This window comes from Ambystoma mexicanum, chromosome 10 (genome assembly GCF_040938575.1).
Source record: "Ambystoma mexicanum isolate Mex_15411 chromosome 10, UKY_AmexF1_1, whole genome shotgun sequence".
In the NCBI taxonomy this organism is placed as follows: Eukaryota; Metazoa; Chordata; class Amphibia; order Caudata; family Ambystomatidae; genus Ambystoma; species Ambystoma mexicanum.
Window position 1 is genome coordinate 1,432,251,684 of NC_090932.1, and position 23,646 is coordinate 1,432,275,329.

General features: G+C 42.2%; 1 protein-coding gene across 2 annotated transcripts in view; it reads right to left on the reverse strand.

Moving 5' to 3' along the window:
* The window catches only part of RPH3A (rabphilin 3A), a 1,455,977-nt gene that overhangs the window by 410,572 nt on the left and 1,021,759 nt on the right, over positions 1 to 23,646 (reverse strand). For both annotated transcript variants that reach the window (XM_069619488.1, XM_069619489.1), the window contains one exon: positions 12,904 to 12,963. In XM_069619488.1, the coding sequence (XP_069475589.1) occupies positions 12,904 to 12,963 (60 nt within the window). The remainder of the gene's footprint in view (positions 1 to 12,903; positions 12,964 to 23,646) is intronic.

Here is a 23,646-nt window from a genome sequence, read left to right on the forward strand (position 1 = left end):
AACTTGGTTGCAGCGCCCTTGGGGATTTGATACTCCCATTGGGGGCCGCCACCAATCCCATACACCTGGAACCAGGATTGAGTCACCAAGTAGTGCAATTCCATGCATTGCAACAAGTAGCCCCATAAAAATAATTAAATCTATTAAAGCTCTGATCAAACCATTTAAAAAAGGAGTGGAATGCTGCATTGAGGATCACTTAGAAGCGGTTCATGACATTTTTAAAGCACTCCAGATACCTAAGGAACAGTACAGACAATATTTTCATTTAACTTTAGATGCTCCGACGGCCAGCATCATAAGAGGATTAAATGAACAGCAGAATATGACATGGGTGGAGTTTGAAAAAGAAATTAGGCGACATTTTTCTCCTTTCCAGTCATTACAGGAGGCAAAGAAAGTTGCTTACACACTTACTGCTGGGGCCTAATACATCCCCTTGCCAGTTTTTACAAGACTTAAAAAGAGCATTTTCTCGCTTTGATGTATCTTTTGACCCCAATTCTAATGAATTTAAAACTGCCTACTTCTATGGGCTAGAGAAAAACATCACATCCCAATTGGTTCGTGAATTTGATTGTGATAAGTCCCTTGAGTGGATTGTGCATCAAAGCACAAAACTATATGAGGTATTCTATTGTCAGGGTAGAGAAAGTGATACAATGAAAGATACTAGAACTAAATCTAAAGAACCCTTAGCAACAGTGATGGAAATCAGGTCAGGCAAGATGTCCCTTGAATCTGCTTAAAGTCCAGTTAAAAATAATTTGGCACCTGAACAAAGGGTTAATCAACAAAGGTCATCACACTCTGCACCAATGTTTCAATCACATGATCCTAGTAATAGGGAGAGCTACATCAGTCCTAGGTATTTAGGAGATAGGCCCCGGGCAGGCTATCGGCCTGATATGTCAGGTATGAACCATAATCAGAGACAAAATCAAGATCAAAGAAATGATGGTCCCTACCAGACATTGGGGACACAGAGCAAATTTGATCCCAACACCATGATATATGGTAATCAGGATAGACCCCGATATGGGGATCGATTTGCTGATAATGGGAATCAACATAGGGGCCAGTACCCACAACATGAGAGACAGGACATGAGACAGAACATGAATTACACTCCACGTCAGTACAATGATTCCCCACCAGGGGACTACAGCCAAAGGATGGGTGCACCCCGCTCCCCTCCACAAATGAATCAAGAGTTCAGAAACTATCCCAATAGAAATCACTCACCTGAGAGGTATCAGAATAGATCCAATCAGGGAGAAAGCAATCAATATCGATCTAGGCCACAGAGAGAGGATTCTAGAGAGATGGAAAGGTTCCAGTGCCTTGAGGCCCAAGTGAAAATGTTAGCTGAACAAATAGGGAAGCTTTGTACAGCACAAAAACAGTCATCAAAGGAGGGGGCTGACGACCATAGCAATGACCGGGGGCTTCTTCTGAAAAGTGACTAAGTACTCATGATACCTGCAGTACCAAAAAGACAGATTGCTCTGATGTAATTTCGCATAATGACTCTGAGATGTCTAATGATTTAAAAGTAAAGCTGCCAGTAAATGAACATGTAACAGAAAGTGCAAATACTTCTAAGAGAGAGGTACGATTTAACCTAGAACTAAATCAAACATTGAAGATTTGTACAAATGAAATAAGAAAACCTGAAACTCCAAGAGAACAAAGAGACAGATTTAAGAAAAATGACTCATGTATGGGGAATACCAGTAAACAGGGAGTAAGTGGGGATGCTATCATTCCTTCCCTGGACACTCAGAACAATGACCAAACACAGGCAGAAAAAGGAAATACTCAAAAGGAGGGTACAGATCAATCACCTGAACAATTCTTTGAGCCACATATCTTTGAAGAGGCTGAAAGGGCTGGTACCACACTAAATGATCACAAATGCACAGAATTAAACAATGACAGATTGCTGAATGATGTTGTTACACATGTTCAGTTGGAGGGTTGTAATGTGGCCCCTGATGATACCTGGATGGATAGGCGAACAGTGGCCACACTCCAAAAAACCTCTGAACATGGAGAAATTACTAAAGTCTCTTGCGCAGAAATGGGTAAAAAGGAGGGAAAAATGTCTTTCCATTTACCAATGTGCTTAGCCAAAAGTGATAAAGGCCTGAGAAAGGTGAGTCCTGAAATCAGTAAGAATTCACACTTCTTATGTGTATTAGAGGAAGTTGAGGACAGGTATTATGCTCCCATTACTGTAGAAGAAAAATGCCAAACATTTGCAATGATTGACACTGGTGCACAGGCCACAATTATGTCCAAAGAGATGGTAAAGAGTATCAAAGAAGGGAGATCCCCACAGAATCAGATCACAGTGAAGGAAAATCAAGGTCCAGTGCATAACTTTAATGGGGAGGAGGTGCCCATCATAGGTGCAACTGAGGTTCACATAAAAATAGGAAAGCACAGAATGAAACAAGAGGTATTGAACACATCTATTTATGAAATTCCATTTCTGATGGGGACAGATTGCCTGAAAAGATTGTCTCCTCTCATAGATGGGGTGAATGGAGTGCTGTGGTCCTTAACCAAAAAAACCATTGAGACCTAAGAAACTAAAATCACAAAACAGCAACATAAATGAATGTCACACCGTTGCCAAAACAAATGATGCTGTGGAGGTATATCACCAGAATAGTTGCATACCTAGTGTCACTATTATATTAATGTGTCAAGACAAAATGCAGAGCGACAATGAAACACTATCTGTACAAATATACTTGGACCGAAGGAAAAATTGGCAGACCGCCATAGATGAGCACACATTATGTTTTTATTTAAAAGAAAAGACATGCAAACAAAATATTACTCCTAAAGCAGATTCAGAAAAACACATTACCACTCTTGCTGAAATACACATGGAAGATGAGCAACCATGGGTTCATGTTGGTATAAATGACTGTTTTAAAACATTAAAAGCCACTTTAGCGCTTGAGCAGGAGAGTAGCTTCATTAATGAGAAATTGTTGCAAAAAATAATGGAGAGGGAGGAAATCCCGAAATTTAGGATTAAAAACCAATATGTTTCTGGGTTGGACAGTCCAGACTTTGAAAACCGAATTGCAGGCAGATGCATGCTAAAAATTAGCATTGGGCAGAAAACAATTTACCATAATGTATGGATAGTGAGTGGAGCACAAAATGATTTTTACATGGGCAATGACATCATGCACACAATGTGTATGGTGTTAGATTTCCTTAATCAAAAAATATGGTCACGCCTAGGTGGGCCGGCACCTGAATTTGAAGACAAAAGAAGGGCTTATCATTGTGCACAACTGGTTCCTTATGCAATCGAACTACAAATGAGGAAAGATACTATTATTCCTGCATTTACAAAACAGTTTGCAATATCACTGAAATGCAAAAATGGACAGCAGATGAAAGACTCTGATGTATTTGTGTGCCTGAATGAATCCATAAAACAGCAAGGCCTGGATTATGAATACATTCCATTGGTAGATATTGGTGAAGGGCCTGTAAGAATTATGGTAAATAATAAGGGTTGTCAAGATATTCACTTAGAGGAAAACTCCCCATTAGGAATGGCCATACAAAAATCACATTATACTGCAGATCTAAATAACATTGTGATTGGAAATATCCCTGAAAAAAATGTAGATGCCAAGGGTGAGTTGCCAGAATACCTGGACTCTCAGCCCAAAGGAATATTTAAAATTAATTCTATGTACCCTTATGATTCAAGTGAGACAGTGTGCTGTTATCAAGAGAGTTGTATAACATTTGATTTAAATGAAAATGAAATGGAAAATCAGCCCATTGAAATGGAAGCTGACATGACAAAACATTTAAAAGTGGCAGCTTTACAAAGAGACACAGCAACACAGCTAGAGGAAAGCGCCAAGATTCCACTACCGGAACATTTTCCAGAATTTTCCAAAATGTTAGAAGAGCAGATCTCCTTAGCGGATGCGTGTGACAACGATGAGGATAGAAAGGAATTGAGGAAGATATTTATGGAATTTAAAGATGTATTTGCAAAAGATGCCTATGATTGCGGGTTAACTAATTTACATGTGGCCACACTTCCGGAAGGGTGTAGCAGAAGTCCAGTATTTGTACGCCAGTATTGACTACCGCTGGCATGTTTAGAATCATTGGCAGAGATTATTAAAAATTTAGAATCGCGAGGAATCATCAGGCCTATCCATAGCACATCCAACACGCCCATTTTAGGCATGTTAAAGCCAAATGGTCAATGGCGGCTATGTGCAGATTTGAGGGAGTTAAATAAAAGAGTACCAGTATCCAGATGGCCACTGCCTTTCATTGATCAGGGCCTAGCTCAGGTACATGGTTCAAAGGTGTTTACCACATTAGATCTCACCTCTGGATATTGGTGCGTCCCATTGGCAGAGGAGATACAGAATTTATTTTCCTTTACATTTGACAGGACTCAATACGCATGGGTTAGAACTCTGTTCGGGTACGTTAATAGTGGGAGTGAATTTGGAATATTTTTGAGGAAGGCCATGCCTGATGCAGCGAAAAGAGGAACCATAGTTTATGTGAATGATGTCCTGATAAAAAATGAAAGCTTAAAAAACCATTTTGATGAAATAAGACATGTTCTTGGCCAATTGCAGAAAGCAGGCACCAAAGTATCTTTACAAAAAGCACAATGGTGCAAGAAAAAAGTGAATTTTCTAGGCCATGAAGTAGCAGCCATTTATAAAGCAATTGCTACTGCAATTGATAATAAATTCAGTGAAATTGTCCTGGTGACTGATTCTGACTATGCACGAAACAGCTTTGTGGAATATCTACCTGGCTGGAAAGCGAGAGTCATGATTACATACAACAAAAAGCCACTTAAGCATGGAAAAATGATACAAGCCATAGACAAATTGGTGTCAGAAAATAATTTGACAATATACTGGAGAAAAATTCGTGGGCATTTAAAAACTCCAGGAGAGGATAAGGAGGGGAATGATAAGGCAGACCACCTGGCTAAAATTGGGGCTGTGATGGGAGAATTGCTACCTATTGAACATTTACTGGGTGAAATACAGATTGATACAGTAACACGTTCTAAAGCACCAAGGGAGACAGAACAATCAGTGGTACAATGGAGTTACGACACTCCAGACCAAGATTTGATTGAGGCACAAAAGAATGATCGAATTTTGGGAATCTATTATAACCATTTGATAGATCCTGGACAAAACCCTTTAACAGAAGATGATTGTGTGGGAAAAGAGGAATTGAGGGTGATATTAAAGAATAAAAAACGAATTAGACTACAGGATGGACTCATGGTTAGAGATACAATGGGTGGTACTCCTTTCATTTAGAGGGCTAATGCTACACCATGCACATGATGCCATAACTGCAGGCCACAGAGGTTCACAAAAAACATTGGAAATACTAAAAGATTATGCTTATTGGCCACATATGTCCCAAGATGTGGAATTGTATACTAGAGGATGTCTAGTATGTGCCCAATTTAAACCTGCTTCACCAATGCACAGAGCTCCACTAATGAAAAGAGGCCTAACCCTTCCATTGTCAGATTTGCAAATAGACTATGTAGGGCCTTTAAAAAGGTCGAGCAGAGGAAACCGTTATATTTTGAGTGTGGTATGTTTGATGTCAAAGTGGATTGAATGTATTCCTGCACCAGATTGTAGTGCGCAAACAGCAGCCACATTGCTAGTGAATCATGTGTTCTCAAGGTTTCGGTTGCCACAAAGGATTGAGTCAGACAGAGGAAGTCATTTCACAAGTGCTCTAATGAGCAAGTGTAAAACAGAAAATGTGGATTAACGCGTAGAGGTCTGTGCGCTGGTGTTCACTGATTATGTTAATAATTCAGTCAAAAATAAGGAATTGGAAGTGTGAGCTGCATTACCACTTGCGCCAACCAGTCCACCCTGGCTGGTACTGAAAATCGTATACAAAAAAAGGGGGTGAGGTGGAGATGCGCTAAACACTATATAAATATGGGACACTAGTAGTACAGTTGATGCTTTAATTGTAGCAGGAACAGCCGACACGTGTTTCGACACACAGGTTGTTTTCAAGGCACAGGCAAACCAAATATATCGAAAAAGTTGATGATGGGTAATCCCACAAAGAACTGGACGTTGTAAGTATCACGCTGATGTCACATTCAGAAATTGAGTCCGTGCCGTGATGGCCGTAACCAATATATAGCTTGCTAGATCGAGCGGTCACAATCACAGATCAAATCCCCAAAAGGGACATCAGCGTGATACTTACAACGTCCTGTTCTTTGTGGGATTACCCATCATGGACTTTTTCGATATATTTGGTTTGCCTGTGCCTTGAAAACGATCTGTGTGTCGAAACACGTGTCGGCTGTTCCTGCTACAATTAAAGCATCAACTGTACTACTAGTGTCCCTTATTTATATAGTGTTTAGCGCATCTCCACCTCACCCCCCTTTTTTTGTATACTCTAATGAGCAAGGTATGGCAAATACTGGGTGTGAAAAGGAAACTACATATCGCATATCGGGCGGCTTCTTCAGGTGGAGTTGAACGGGGTAATAGGTCTGTTGTGGACATTTTAAAGAAATTTGTAGCTGAAGCAGGTTCCAGCTGGGATTTACGTTTACCGTTGGTTTTGATGGCAATCAGATCAACTCCTGCCAAAGCAACAGGTATTAGCCCACATGAGGTCTTGACAGGTAGGAAAATGGTGTTGCCACAACACCTGCTATACAGAACACATGAGCAAACACTTGTAAGCACATCTACAGTTCATGAATACATTGATGAGCTGAGGAAGCATTTACAACATGCATTTGCTTTTGTACAGAGAAATCTGGAAAGGGCTGCTGACAGTGCTAAAACATATTATGATAAAAAGTCAACAGTAAACGAATATTGTGTAGAGGATCAAGTGTATACATTTTATTTTGGAAAAAGTAAACCAAAAAATTCCAAATTCCTAGCAGCCTAGCAGGGGCCATTCCGAATTATAGATAAAGTCTGTCCTGTAGTTTACAAAATTTTAAAGACTGAAGGTGAAACAGCAACAGAACAGTTTGTGCATGTAAACCAAATCAAGCCATGTCATCCAAGACATGAGATAAAAAATCTGGAGCGTGTAGAAACAGATAAAGTCCCTTGAACACAAAAAGGTAAAATAAATGGGTACAGTCAGGAGGCAGTGACAGAGAAGTTAAATAAAGATGGTTGATTATAATGGCACATAAACACTGTGATATATGTAAATATATATAATATAAAAAAAATAGAAGCTGAAGTTTATGGAGTTGGTGTGCAGAATGAAAATGTATTAAATATTGAATGCTGTTTTATGTATGATTGTTTTCTTTTTAACCTGTGCTTAATTTCAGAAGGCGAAAGAAAAAGGACGAAATGTTTTACAAAGCATGTTTTATTTTTGGCAAAAGGGTGAAGTTAGTATTGTGCTATATACTTAATCTGTTTCTTTTCTATTTGATTTAGAATATTAACATATTTGTACCGGAGGTCACGGGAGACGATGGAGTCATGGAGTCCCCTGGAAGAAGATCGAATGATGCCTGCCTCCGGGTGGAGGTGAAGACAAAATAACCGGAATGCCAAAGAAAAGATGACTTCTATAGAAAAGGATCCAAGAGTACCAAGAGGAAGAACACCCGAATGAACCAAATGATGTGACATCGCTGGTCGGGACATATCAGAGGCAGACAAGTGTCCTGGCGTATGGAGTTCCACATATTTATTATTTTAATTAATTATTTTAATCTGTTATGTTAATTCTTTGTTTTAGTTATTTGTTTTATCTTATTGTTTTTGATTGACTTCAAGTATAAGATTGAAGCACTGGACTATGGACACTTCCATTGGGAAGGAACATATGGACCCAAAGATGAATTTTGATATTATGTTGATTGGACAGTGGTTTTTCAATTTTTTCGTTTTTGCATGTGAATATTCATTTTGTTGGATTGCTACATTTTAAAAGAAGGAAGGGAGCAAGTTGATTTTCCTCTAATTATGACTTGGACTGCCAAATTCTCAGAAAAAAGGAGGGAATATGTAAGAGTATTTAGCATTTTTTTCATGCAGCACCACTGCATGGGTTTGGTGCATTGCTATAATGTGGTACAGCAAGGCATGTGTTGCCAGGGTGACATGGACATGTAAATGAAAGCAGGCTATTCAGTCAAAAATGATTTCTTCATCTAAAATGCAAATAATTTTTTTCACAGTTAAAAGCATATTTTTTTTTTCTCATCTGAACTTCCTCTGTTGCAGGAGACACATTTGAGGATTAATGAACTAACCTCATTAACAATACTAACGATTCTAACTCATTAATAATATAATGTGTTCTCCAGTGCAAAATGAGATGGAAAATGACAGGCTCTGAAAGTCATTTTAAACGCGCATCCAGATTTTTCTTTTTTTTATCTTTGCTTCTATCTGTGCTCTGTCCACAGTATTTGCAGGAAGCAAAGACTTGAATAGGCAGGAAATCAGTTTTGTTACAATTGCAACTGTATAAGCCAAGCCATTGTTCAAGAGAAGGAGGGTAGGACATGATTGAATTTCATTGGTTGAACTCGTTTGGTAGGCTGGTGGCTGGGGAGTTTCCTGATTGAAAAAGCAGATCCCAGTGCACTGCTGCAGAGACTGGGAATTCCAGTCAATAAGCCCCAGTTTGTGTGACGGCAGATGCTCGTCCTTGCTGGGGTTATCTAAGAGGGACTTCCAGAAGGCGACCAGCCGAAGAATTTCACATGCTGGACAGGTTTGGTAATTATATTGCAGAGTGCGGGGGCAGTGTGTATGTGTGCGAAACTATTCAGTCAGAGTAGAAGAGGGAATTCCAGTGTTTTATCAACATGTTTAATGTTGCAAATTGAATATGTTCTCGCCGCTCTCTTCTCATTTTGTTACAGATAATGTTGTTACTGTGCAATTTCCATTTATTTCTGTACAAAGAGTAAGATCGTGTTGAAATGCAATTTTTATAATACACAAAAATATCTGAAAGCAGACGGGTAGTGTGTTTTATTTTTCTCTTTTCTTTGTGCATCTACCATTACAGTACTGATAATATGGGGAGATGTTTAGACAGTGCAATTGTCATTTTTAAGGTAGCTAAAAATAAGATTTGGCAGTAGCTGTGTGCTCGATTCCATTCAGTATATAAGTGTGTGTTTTCTGAATGGAACATAATAATAACATAATGAAATAGCCTGCTGCTGGAGGTACATGAGTCAGCAGAAAGAGAGGCCCTGAACATAGTTCACTGATGTAGATAAGTTGGTGATGAATACCACATGTTAGCCCGCTGTCGTAGATAACTCAGTGAGGACAGCCCATGGTGGCACTCCAAATGAAAATGTGGTGTTCCTGAAATGTAAGCCTGAGGCCTCTCTAGTGATCACATGAATAAACTAAACATAAATAAGGGGTTCTGGATATTGGGGCCACGTATAAAACAAAGGAATTATGCTCACCAGAAATACCACCAGTAACGCCTACCAATATAAAGTATACCACTAAATGTATCTGTGTGCTGAAATAATGAATATATATTGTAGTACTATATACCAAATCTAATCTGAATGCAAAGAGTGATTATTACTGAATTATTTTCATTTTGGCGGTAAGACAATACCGCTAGGCCCCAAATCTATACAAAATACCCAACATATCTTACTCTCCAATTGAACTCTGATATTGACAACTTTCGATTGATTAAAGGTAGCAATCCCATTACAGAATTGATTTGGGGGCACCACATTCGTGATGAGTATAGGGAGGGGCAACTCAACCAGAACTTTAAATATGTGTAATTAAATTATAGATGAACAAATGCATGTTCCAATTACTTTTTCTAGCACACCCTTCTAACACCTTTCTAAGCAAACAGCATTTCAGTTAAACAACCCTTGACCCATTAAGGGGAAAGTGTTCACTTACAGCCACATCACGAGTTTGGCGGTAACCCTTAAATGTGGTGGTAATGCTATTAACGCTGCATTTAAGGGTTCACCATTTCACGGGTTTGGCTGCATTTACCACCAGCTCTGAGCCGGGGGTAAATGTGCCGGGAATGTGCTGATTTTTGGTGCAATTACCGCATGGTAATACCGCCAACAGTAGTTCCATCGAAAATTCCCCATTGGTCCCAATGGGGAATGGGGAATTACTGTTCCGCCAAACTCTTGATCCGGCGCTAATAGCACCGGGGGTTTGGTGGTAACGCTATTAGCCCCGGTGCTATCCCAGCGGTAATACCACCAGGATACTGCACAACTTGTGATGAGGCCCTAGACTTTTAGAGAAACTAAGACAAACTTCAGCACCAAAATAAGTTTCTGTGTATGAGGTGACCATATTTCCCCAACTGCCCTGGAACCATTTAAATAAAATAAAAAATAGACTAAGAAATATTTTTCATTGAAAATCCTGAACAATTAATCCAGTCACAATGGCAATTATTATAGAGTGCAGAAGCACTAAGGCAGAATGATTGCTTTTTATGCAAATGAATTACATTTATCTGCTGGTTTCCTAGAACTTGATCTCGATTTTACATGAGGGTTGGGCTCAACAAATAAGTTCCTCATAAGGTGTAGAGGAGCAGGTGTATACATCAGCAGGAGATCCCGCCCCCCCTACATCCTTTGTATTGGAGACATGAGACTGTGCCTGCCTGACACCAGCAATCATAACAATACCACCACGAGTATTTGGAAGGAGATATCCATTGAGACAACCCTATCAAATGTATACTTGAATTTATGACAACCTACAGCAGGAACTCCCTGAAGGAACATTAGAAAGAGCTAAGAAAATGAACTGATGATATTATAAAGAAAGTGTGGCCGACATCCCGAGATACTGAATGAAGACGATGGGCCTCATTACGAGTTTGGAGGTAGCCATGCCGTTTTTAGCAGCATGGCTACCCCCAAACTCGTGTCCGGGTCCCGCAAAAGGGGACTTACTGGGCCATTCCGACCTTGGAGGGCCCGGTAATTCCCTTTCGTGGGACCTGGACCCAGCACATCCCCATTCCCATTTGAGCCCCCATAGGGCTCAATGGGAATGGGGAGGGTGCTAACAACGGGCCTGTTAATGACAGGCCCGTTGTTAGCATCCTGTACTGCTAGCGGGTCCCGCTCTGCACGTCTGGTCTGGCCAGGCGTCCAGAGGGGGACTCGCTGCAGAACTCGTAATGTGGGGACCCGGAATAAACTGTAGCGGTCCTTTACCTGCACCGTTCATTCCGTGGATGACACGGTCGTAATGTATGGATCCTAGAGGAGAAAACACGAAGTAAAAGAATCATATATACCTTAAAGTGTAAAAGAAGAAGATTACACGTTAACAAAGTTCTGCAGAAAACAGAAGTTCAATAAACGTACAGACGATGAAACACAAGGTAGATCAAGTCAGCGTATAAGCTAGCTATGAGTTGTGAATAGAATGCAGGCGAAGCCGCCACTGTATAGAAGCTGGACATTGGTATCATGAAATAAATAAGCCAGAAACCATTAAAGGGAAATGAAAATCTGTGTTGCAGTAGAATAAGAGATTACTGAAGCTGCGTGGCTGAAGTCAAGATGCTAGAAATCGAGGTCAGCTATCTACTCTGAATAAGAATGCGTATGAAGAGGATGAATCCTCTCACGTTAAGGTGCAAGAAGGAACACAAAGGATGCCACGTTTAAATTAATTTAAAGCATTTAAAAGCTGCAGAAAGGACCAAATCATGGTCTCTTGTCATGTAAGCCAAGGATGGAAATAGAGTTTGAACTTGGAGTTCCAGACACGATAGCGAGTGTCCTCACTCCCGTGCATTCCCAGGACGAGAATACTCTGCAAGGCCAAGTACAAAGAGAATTTCATGGCAGAAGGCATGGGTGATGAGAGATGTTGGGCTAATTGGGTGGTGAGGAAGCTTCATGTCCTATCTCCTTGTACCTGGGTCTTGGCTTACAAGCTACTAAATTAACCAAATGTTCAGACATGGCACAAGCGTGCCAACCAATTGTATTAGTCCGTATAGTGAAGGACCTTATAGTTTAGAAGACCAACGAAACCCAGTGTAACTATTGTTTCTTAATTTACATGCTTGAAGAGGTAGGCACAAGTTGTCCACATGATAGAGGACAGGCAATAACAATCCTAGCTCCTACATGATTGTATATCTAAATGTTTCCATTAAACAATCCCGACCCTTGATAGGGTTTTCACGATTGCAACGTAGTATGATGTCACTCTGATGCATAATGGAGATTATGAAGAGTATTTTTTATGGAATGCACTGAGAGACTCCGCCTACGTCTGTTGATGTTCGTTGTGACCTCCCTGTTTCAGATAATTGTTAATAAAACAGTAACTTGCCATCTTCTTGAGTTTGTCCGGTTATTCGGATTCAGAATTATTCTGTTGTAATCCCATTCATTAACAGATGCACGTTCCAAGGGCCTTAAGCTCAAAGGAACAATTGTCCACACAAAGGGAACCCTCTAACTAAAAGGGCAACCCCTGCCCTACAGACAGAGTACAGTGAGGTACACAACTCACTAGGATAGAATGCCCATGACCAAAAGGACCACTGTATCATACCTCACTTACTGTATCCAACACTACTACTCAATGTAGAGGCCATCACCTACAGGCTAAACGGAGATATGCATAAGGGGCAGAAGAACATGGCCAAATTTGAATTGCCTTAAAGTTATAATTTGATGCTATATGTTTAGCTACACCAGAGTAGAGGTAAGAACTATCTGGCAAATACTAGCTGCCAAAAAATATGATTTAACTTCCAGGGATAATTTAGTAAATGCAACCCTTTGAACATGATCAGTTTACACAGTGAACTATGAACATTTACCTTGCCTTTCTGGATATCTGCCAGCTGCGCCTGGTCCGGGTCTGCCGGCAGCTGGGGGGCCTGGATGACAAAGATAGCTTTATTACACCATTGGATAAATTCCAGTTAAATGTACATAATGTATAATTCAACCTGCATGTGATGAAAGAAAATATAATCTTAAATAATCTTCAGTCTTTCCAGTTCCAATACATACATTTGTGGTAGATATCACGGTATTGGTAGTCAGAGATTCTATTATCAATTATTTTAAGTCCAAGTCACCAGTGCTATTGGGTTTTCGGCCCCATTCATCTTATCAAGGATGACCTCTTGGTCTGGCTCTTGGACTGGACCAGTTGCAGCAGAGTAGGGATTAATTAACATGACTGCAGCCTGGCTATCTTTCCACAGTTACCTGAAGTACTCTACCTGTGGCAGCTGCCCAATCAGATCAGGGTCATACCTGTGGGTGGATTTCTGCTATGCCTGCAGTATACTGCCTAAGAGTACACCTCTATACTCACATGCCTGCACAATGCATGGGACATCATGGCACGCTCATATCTTTAAGCCCGCTTCAACACTCCTGGCAGAGCGGACATGTCCATGCAATTGCCTGAAAGTACGCATCCACATTCTGCCTATTAGTAAGCACTCACTGCGATACCTTAAATCAAACTTCAACACTCCTTCTTGACTATGCAGGCTGACCGGAAGTGTACAGATCCACAGTACACATCCACACGGCTGCCTTAGAGATCATATCCGCATTTCTGTCTGGTAGCATGCACCCACATTGCAGCCTGAGAGTGCACGCCAATGGTGCTACCTTTGGGCATTCAAAATAACATTCTAAGGACACATTAACAATCCAGAGTATATTCTTCTGTGCACTCTAAATGCAGACACGATTTTTTTTTTGTTTCTGTTTTCAATCTTGTAGAGTAAGTGGTTTGATATGATGCATAGTTTAACAACCATTAACCAAAAAAACACAACTTTGATACTGTGTCTGTGAAGGCCCTTTTTATTGGCCCATTGCTAATGTACAGATGGGCAGATAGTAAAGATACACGTGGTATTTCAGTTCAACCTCTTCAGATAGAAACACTTTTAGAACCAGCTGTTGCAGCACTCGCCTAGTGAGGCATGGTCACTTGCCTCTATTGTACTAACTGTGGGTACCAGGGGACTCCGATAATCACCCTGTCAAATTTCAGGTAGGCAGCACAACAATCTAGGCAGATGGTGAATAGATCCATTCTGCTATTTTGATCGCTATATCCATTTATTAAGTTTTCCATTGTTTGGAGCTTTCTTGCATAAGGACTACAGATAACTTTGAGACAGTTGTAAAGCTATATGTTAATTTTGATGGGCCAAAAGTATTACTTTGACATGCAGGGTGCTCCCCAATAGAAAATGCCTTAAACCGCAGCTACCACTCCTCAAGCGAGGAAACAGCACTCTTTCCAACCATGGTACCAAGAGAGCGATGCGCCATCATAAAAGCGCATTTCCCTATCTGCTCCAGCCTTAAAGCATACTAGGTGCCCAGCATTGCACTTGCTGTATCCGTCTATATGCTGTTCGTCCCTGTACCCATAGCAATGTCCATTAACTCGTCTGCACTAGTTTTTGGAGTAACTGCACCAATGGCATTTTACAGGGCATAGCTTTTTCACCAGCCTAACATGGCGTGACATGTTCTTTGCCTTAAACCCAGTTATTGAAGGCTTGCTTCAAAAACATGTGAATTCCAAGGTCTGCATTCCGTGAGGGGCAACTCATCCCTTCATCCTTGTGAGGTCAAATTCTTGAGTGGAATTACATTGTGCAATGATATTAATAATAATGTTAGCACCTACTAACACAATGTTAAGCAACTAGAGAAGTGGTCAGACCATACAGATTGGAAGCTACACTAACTAAAATGGCTCGAATATGTACTATTATTCTACACCATTCCATTCCATTGTTTATTTCGGTAAAACAAAGCATACCATAAAAACCAGAAAGAAATATTACAAAAAATTAAAATAGGTGTAGTAAACCCAACAACCATAACAAGACTTGGCAAATAAAACTACAATACTCAAGATCTAACTGTTCTTAATAAACATTCTCTCCAAAAACAGAGCATGTTTTAAAAAATGCAATACAGCCCAACCCACTCGTACAGAATCCACCCACAGCAAATAGTGCAATACAGGTGCATAATAACGAAAGCCCAGACCCAGCAATACAGGTTTCAAAATATGTTCTCTAATTGTTGAAAAAGCTGGGCAAAACATTAAAAAGTGTGCCAAGTGCTCCTTGGTCGCCCCACAGTGCAAACATGATTGATCTGCATTCCCCATGAGCCTAGCCACCACCACAGCTCTTTATCCCACAGCTCTTTAGAGAATACAGTTAAAATGCGCCCTAAAAATTAGGATGCGTTGAGACAGACGCTGTGCCCAGCTCAGATATGTCTGCAAGCCTGGGGATGAAATGATCAAATGTTTCCTATTGGCAGGCATCATTATCTCCAAAGACTTTCAATCTGAATAGACCAGAGAACACTATCTTTTGCAAAACTGAAATCTATTTTTTTTAAAGGGCTGCTGTGGAAAAACAGTAACCCACACCCTCCTCCAACAGAACAGTTTTCCCATACCTGAGCCATGGAATCCTCACTAGGGCATCCCTGAACAACAAGTAACTAACTAGCGCCACGATGCCTCTGGGCTGTTGTGCGCTTTACAAATGCAAATAAATAAATAACTAATTCCTGGGTCAAGGCAGCTTCAGGTTTACCCCAAATTCTTAGTCAATGACTAGCAGGCATAGATGCAATCAGGTCAGTGAAAATACAACAGGTCAGTTTTTTGTGAACTGAAAAATTTGGGGCAGACCCAGGTAACCCCAGAATGCTCTTAATAACCTCGAAAAATGTAGTTTTACTAAATCCCCACAACTCCTTAACATATCTTGCAACAAAGCTTTACCATGAAAGACTGAGTACTAGCTCAATCGGTTTTATTTTAAACAACCCCAAGGCTCTGGCCACCCACCCCAATTGCCTGCTTAAATCTCAGGGTCTGCTTATCCACATGTGCCTCCACCCCAAAATTCGATGAAAACCTCATCCCTAGGTAATCAAAATGAGCCACGCTTGGGACTAACTCCGCCTTACAAAAAATGGCTTTAAATCTTGGGGACACTTCCCCCTGTGATAAACCATCACAGCTGATTTCTGGGCATTTACCTTTGGACCTAGGTTGTCCATAAATCGGGCATAATTATCAAGAAGGCACTGAAGAGATCTGGGGGTACGAGCTAGTAAAACCGTCTTGTCTGCATAGGCAAGTAAGGGTAAACACCTATTGCCCAGCCTGGGAAAGTCAGAATTAGATTTAAGTAAATGGTCGTAAAGACCATTTATATAAAGACAAAAAGGCAAAGGGGCCAAAACACAGCCTCGACATAACCCACATTCCACTTGAAAGAAAGGGGTGCAATGTCCAGCCGGTCCACTCCTCACACAAGCCATTGTTGAGTGATGTAATCCTGTAGATCCACTAAGGCGCCAGGGCAATTAATGGATCTGAGCATGCGCCGTAGTTTAAGACGATTGACTGTGTCAAACTCAGTGCTCAGATCCATGAAAGACAAAAAGATGGGTTCGTCCTTCATAAACAAAGGATGTGCCACCACCAAATAAAGATTCAATGCCTGTTCTGCAGTCCCCAAACCTGGTATGAAGCCCAGTTATATAGGAGAGAAGATGTATGTACTCTCCAATCAAAACTCCAGTCTCCCAAGGGTGGCCCTCCCCAAGATATTAAACACTGAATCTAAAAGAGAGATTGGTCTATAAGATGCTGGTAGCACCCTTGGGCCTTTTTTTAAATAAATTGAATAGATGATGGCACAGGACCAATAAACAGTGTAGATACCTCAGGCACATGCAGCATTGAGACCCAAAGTCAAAATGGAGGCCCACATATTTCTTTCAACCAAGAACACATTTGTGGCAACATTATCCTGACCTGGGCCTTAGTCCTGTCTTGGTTCTTAATAGCTGTCAGGATTTCACCAACGGTAAATATAATGATGCCCTCTGTGATGCCAGATGATGGATTAGAGTCAAAAGCAAGGGGCCCAACAATAGCCATATCCCCAGAGCCATTACGATATAGGGAAGAATAATGAGTTACCCAGTCCTCAGAAACTGCTGAGGACAAGCCACCAGACTTGTATTTATAAAAGGGTGCATTGTTAATAATGTGCCAAAAAGGTTTAGCGTTGTTATTAATCGAGGAATTGACCCACACCTCCCAAGATTTATGTTTTCTGCAAACTATGGCCTTCTTATAAGACGTTCAGGTCTTGATAATATCAAGCTTTGAAGACAATGGGTTCTTCAAAGTTCTCAGCAGACAACTTTAATTAATTTTGCAGGCTTAGTATTAAACCACCTGGGGTGAATACTACACTTCTTTTTATCTGCACTCAGTGTGACGAAAGCTGAAAGATTAGTTAAGATTAGTTAATCATAATGAAAATTCAAACCAAGTGTCACTCTGGTCTAAACTGCCAGAGAAGAAACGTTCAAGCGCCTGCCAATTATTTCTAGCAATATTCCTCTGCAGGCTCTCACAATCTGCTGATTGCCATTTTAGCTGTGGCTTCAAGGCACCAGGGGACTCATCAGTCAGCCCCAATGGAAAATACCTACCCGGGGTCTGTGCGTGAGTGAGTTGAATAGGGAAATGATCACTGCACAGGACATCCAGCACACTAAACTCAGCAACAAAATCCCAGAAACTTACTGGGATGCATAAATAATCGATGGTAAAATGACCCAACACAGAGGTAAAAGTAAAGTTTCCTGGCACATCCTTGGGGAAACTACCAGAGGCGTTGCTGGGGGTGGGGTGAGGGACCTATAGACCCGGGTCTTTTGGTTGTAGCCCCGGATAGTGTCATGACCCGGCGAAATTGCCCCTTCTGGACCTCATGGTCATTGTCACGAAGGGCTTGTACTCCTTGTTCCTCCCAACATGGCCGTACCTAGCTCTGTGCTACGCACTAGCTTTCACGTCGTAGCACGTACTATAAATTGGTCACGCCCTGCGGGTCCGCGCGTCTCAACGCCATCTTCGATAGTGACCCGACGTATGTTTGCTCCCTACATTTGCTTCCTTGATCCTCATACTTCCTTTCTTGCCTTTTTTCCTGTTCCTGGACTTCCCCCCTACATTGCTTGTTTATCACTAATCCTGGACACCCTGGAACCACAAACTTCCCAGAACTCTGAACACGCTCTGCAACCTGACGAGGCTCAGGCGAGCCTATTCAAGACCCGAACCACCCACAGGAAGAGTCATGTGGCCGAACAAGGGAGATCCCGATCACAGGTGAGACGGGGGAGATTTACGACAGTTTGAGACGCCGAACGATCAATACGGATTCTACCATGGAGAATGCTATTCAGGACCTGATGCGCGGAATGCAAGAACTTTCCACAGAGATCCAGAATATAAAAGCTGAGAATGCGGCGCTAAGACAGCTCGTCTTGTCACGCGACTCCGCGAACAAGGACAGCGTATTATTGGGAGGAGTGGTTGATAAATACGACGGTTCAACAAAGACCTTACGTGGATTCCTGGATTCTTGTTTGGTACATTTTACCTTTAAGCCCTACTATTTCACAACTCCTAGGGCTAAGGTGGGCTTCATAATATTGCATCTTTCCGGTAATGCTCTTACATGGGCCACTCCATTACTCAATTCAGGGGATGCTCTCCTGGATGATTATGAAAGGTTCATCGCGGAACTCAAGACCATGTTCGAACGACCAGAGCTGGTTCACAGTGCTCAAGAAAAGCTACTTGACTTCCAACAAGGATCCCAAGACATGTTGACCTATGTTACCAGATTCAAACAGCTAGCCAAAGAGGCGGACTGGCCCCTGGAAGCCAGTTTTACTTTGTTTCGCAGAGGTCTAAATGAAGAGATTAAGGACGAGCTAGCCAGGGTGGCAGTCCTAGTTCATTCCAGGCCCTCCTGGACTTGTCTAAGCAAATAGACTTTAGAATCCAAGAAAGAAAGGCCGAAAAGAAAAAGAATAAAGTATCAATTCAAAGATACTCCCTAGATAATACTACAAGGACAGAATCTGCCAAGAGTCCGAGCACTGATTCTGAACGGATGCAACTTGGAGCCTTTCGTGGACCATTTTCCCCGCAGGAAAGGTTAAGAAGAATACATACAGGCTTATGCATGTATTGTGCCTCGGATAAACATCTAGTTAAAGAATGTCCTCTGCCTCCTCCCCGACGCTCGGGAAACGCCAGCTCCCGATCCTAAATGGAGCAAGGTTTCGGGAGAGCGATGTTTGCTCCACATCAATTCCATCCTTGAACTCTCCTGGACAAAACAAATTGGTGATATTACAGGCCTTTTTATCTCCATCCAAGGACAAGGTCTACCCCATACTGGCCTTGGTGGATTGCGGAGCAATGGGAGTCTTCATTGATCAAGATTGGGTCAGAAGTCATAACATTCCGTATGAAGCAAGAAGTTTTTCACAGCCAGTGGAAGCGATTGACGGAAGACCTCTTTCCTCAGGACCCATAAGTCTGCAAACAAGGGAGATCCATTTTTCCATAAATCATCATGAAGAAAGAATTGTGTTTGACATTATAAAATCAACCCATTACCTCTTGGTTTTGGGCATGCCCTGGTTACAAAGGCACAATCCATATATCAACTGGACGGCCGGATCCTTATTCCTGGGCTCGGAGTTCTGTATGAACCATTGTTTAAACCTGGATACCTCAGTCACAGCCCCTAAAGGTCCACCAAGGTGTCCAGAGACACCACTCATGGTTTCCAATACTGTACAAGTTCCAGAGATCTATCAAGGGTATGCTGATGTATTCTCTACTGCCATCGTTCAAGCCTCACCTCCACATAGACCCGAAGACTGTGCCATAGATACTGAACCCTCAGCAGTGATTCCCTTTGGCAGGATGTTTATCCTTTCAGAACCAGAAAAGAGAGCCCTCCGGGAATACCTAGACACTAATCTTGAGAATGGCACCGTAAGACCTTCAAAATCACCAGCTGGTGCTTCATTGTTCTTCGTTCCTAAAAAGGATACTAAAGAGCTCAGACCTTGCCTGGACTATCGGGGCCTAAATCAACACACCCTGAAAGACAGATACCCACTACCCCTGATCTCGGATATCCTTGAAGCTGTGAGAGGTGCAGTGATATTCACGAAACTGGATCTCCGAGGTGCTTACCATTTGATCCGTATCCGGGAAGGAGACGAATGGAAAACAGCCTTTAGAACACCCTTTGGTCACTTTGAATACCTAGTCATGCCTTTTGGCCTGACTAATGCTCCCACAGTCTTCCAGCGTTTTATGGATAGGGTGTTCTCTGACATGTTATTTCTCAATGTCATCATCTACCTGGATGACATATTGATCTTCTCAAAGGATTCCTTGAAACATGGAGAACATGTAAAGGCAGTACTTCAATGTCTCCGTGAAAATCAACTCTTAGCCAAACCAGAAAAATGTTTGTTTCATGCTACATCAGTTCACTATCTGGGGTTTGTCCTTAGTTCAGAAGGAATTAGTATGGATCCTTCAAAGGTGAAGGCCATACTGGCTTGGCCCGCCCCAACATCTGTAAAGCAAATACAGTCCTTCCTGGGGCTTGCCAACTTCTACCGGAAATTCATTCCCACCTTTTCCGAGATTGTTCAACCCATTGTTAATCTCCTGAAGAAAGACGTTCCATTCAACTGGTCTATACCACAAGACAAGGCATTCCAACGCTTGAAAAAAGAATTCACTCAGGCCCCCATCCTGGCCCAACCTGACATAAATCGTCCTTTTCTAGTGGAAACAGATGCCTCCAATTACGCCATAGGAGCAGTTTTAAAACAAGAATCCGATGATAAGTTGGAACATCCCATTGCTTACCTTTCACGGATCCTGACTACCAGTGAGACTCACTACTCAGTTCTGGAGAAGGAGTTATTGGCCATTCGTCATGCCTTCACTGAATGGAGACATCTGCTCCTGGGTGCTAAATATCCAGTTCAAGTCCGTACTGATCATCGAAATCTTCAGGTCCTACAACCCATGGAGTGCAGGAACAGTAGACAAGCTCGATGGGCCTACTTCTTTGCTTTGCAATATCAATTTCAAATCTCACATGTTCCTGGACCGCAAAACATGATTGCCGATGCCCTTTCTCGGCGTCCCGACTACGTTCCCTTGGAGGATAAGATCTATCCTAAAATGTTTACACCTACAATCTTTGTAGCTCAAGCGATCAATTTCCTGGAAGAAATCAGAGTACAGACTCAATCATCTGAACTCTGGAAGGACATATCCGACAAAAATCCCTGGCGTTTGACAATCAAGGAAGGATATTTATTCAAGAACAATTCAGTGGTCATTCCGACAAAAGAACTTCAACAGAAGGTAACGAATCTATGCCAGGATACTCTTCACTCCGGCCATCGAGGGGTAACCAACACCTTCTGTCTTATACAAAGACAGTTCTGGTGGCCAGGGATGAAGTCCAGTGTAGTTCAATACATCAAGACCTGTGCAATTTGTAGTCAGAACAAATACGATAATCAGAGGCCGGCGGGTCTGCTTCTACAACCTACGCTGCCAACCAGACCCTGGGAAGTTATTGCCACTGACTTCATTGTTGAATTACCACCTTCCCGAGGATATACAACCATCATGGTAACCATTGACTTGTTCACTCATCTAGCTCATTTTACACCATTTTATAAACTACCATCTTCCTCAGAACTTGCTGGAATTTTCCTGGAACATATTTTTCGTCTTCATGGCCTCCCTTCCAAGATTATTTCGGTTCGGGGACCTCAATATATTTCACAATTCTGGAAACATCTCTGTCGTGTTCTAGGAATCCAATGTGCCCTTTCTTCAGGCTATCATCCACAAACCAATGGGGCAACGGAACGAGTAAATCAAACCCTGGAACAATATCTTTGTTGTTTAGCCACCAAGGTTCAAGACGATTGGTCTCTCCTTATACCTTTAGCCGAATTCTCCTACAATAACTCAGATCATTCAGCTCTCAAGATCATTCCTTTCTATTGCAGTCAAGGTTATCATCCGTCTGTTTTACCATCAGTTCTTCCAGAATCTACTCCGGTACCTACCCTTGACTCTTGGATTCAGACGCTGATCGACTTACAAAGAGAGGCCAAGGATCAGTTAGAACAGGCCCAGACTCGAACCAAAAGATATGCGGACTCTAAGAGAAGACCATCACCTTCCTATTCAGTTGGCGATCAAGTCTGGCTCGCCTCGAAACTGTTACCTCAACATCTACGACCAAACAAATTGGCTCCTCGCTATTATGGTCCATTTTCTATAAAGGAGATCATCAATCCTGTCTCCTTCTGACATAAGCTCCCGATTCCTGGATGAAGATACATCCAGTCTCCATACTTCCCTGTTGAAACCCTACGTTAGTTCTACTCGAAAACCCTTCAAACCCACACCTGTGGTTGTGGACGACCAGTTGGAATATGAGGTATCCAGGATATGTGATTCCAGGTATAGAAGGGGTTGATTACAATATCTGATCGAGTGGAAAGGCTACCCCACTAGCGAGAGAACATGGGAACCAGTTTCTAATTTAAAGACCCCTCGTTTGCTCAGAAGATTCCATCTTATTCACCCAGGCAAGCCTGGAGGAACCAGTCTTCGGAGGGGCATGCTGTCATGACCTGGCGAAATTGCCCCTTCTGGACCTCATGGTCATTGTCATGAAGGGCTTGTACTCCTTGTTCCTCCCAACATGGCCGTACCAAGCTCCGTGCTACGCACTAGCTTTCACGTCGTAGCACGTACCATAAATTGGTCACGCCCCTGCGGGTCCGCGCGTCTCAACGCTATCTTGGATAGTGACCCGATGTGTGTTTGCACTCTACATTTGCTTCCTTGATCCTCATACTTCCTTCCTGGCCTTTTCTCCTGTTCCTGGACTTCCCCCCTACATTGCTTGTTTATCGCTAATCCTGGACACCCTGGAACCACAAACTTCCCGGAACTCTGAACGCGCTCTGCAACCTGACGAGGCTCGGGCAAGCCTATTCAAGACCCGAACCACCCACAGGAAGAGTCCTGCGGCCGAACAAGGGAGATCCCGATCACAGGTGAGACGGGGGGAGATTTACGACAGATAGAAGCTCAGGGGCTACAACCAAATGGCTATGGCTAGCCCGAGTCCCACCATAAGCTTAGCCCCTGATCTTTTCCAGACCTAACACCACCCCTGGAAACAACCATTAATGGCACACAGCCCCCAAGAAAAAAGGAGTTCCTAAAGCCCGATCCCCTCCCTGCTGATTCTATCAACTCTCATGATTGGTGGCAAAATGTCAGCCAAATCATTTTCAGTCAGAACAAACAGAGTACTACCAGGCATGTTACCCAACTTAAGATTGAAATTCCCCCGTAAAATAAGAAGTAAAACATTTGCTGACACCCAAGTTACCAGGCTCTCTATTATGGAGGCTAAAATAGAGAGAAAGTTCTTACCAAATTGGCAATGAGGTCTATTATAAAAAACTAACCACCAGAGCATCACGACCGCCCACCCTGTGGATTCTTGCCGCCTGCAGGAAAGGGCAGGGGGCTCAAGCTGGAAGGATTCACTCACAAGAGGGGACTTAACCAAAATACACAACCCTCCATGACA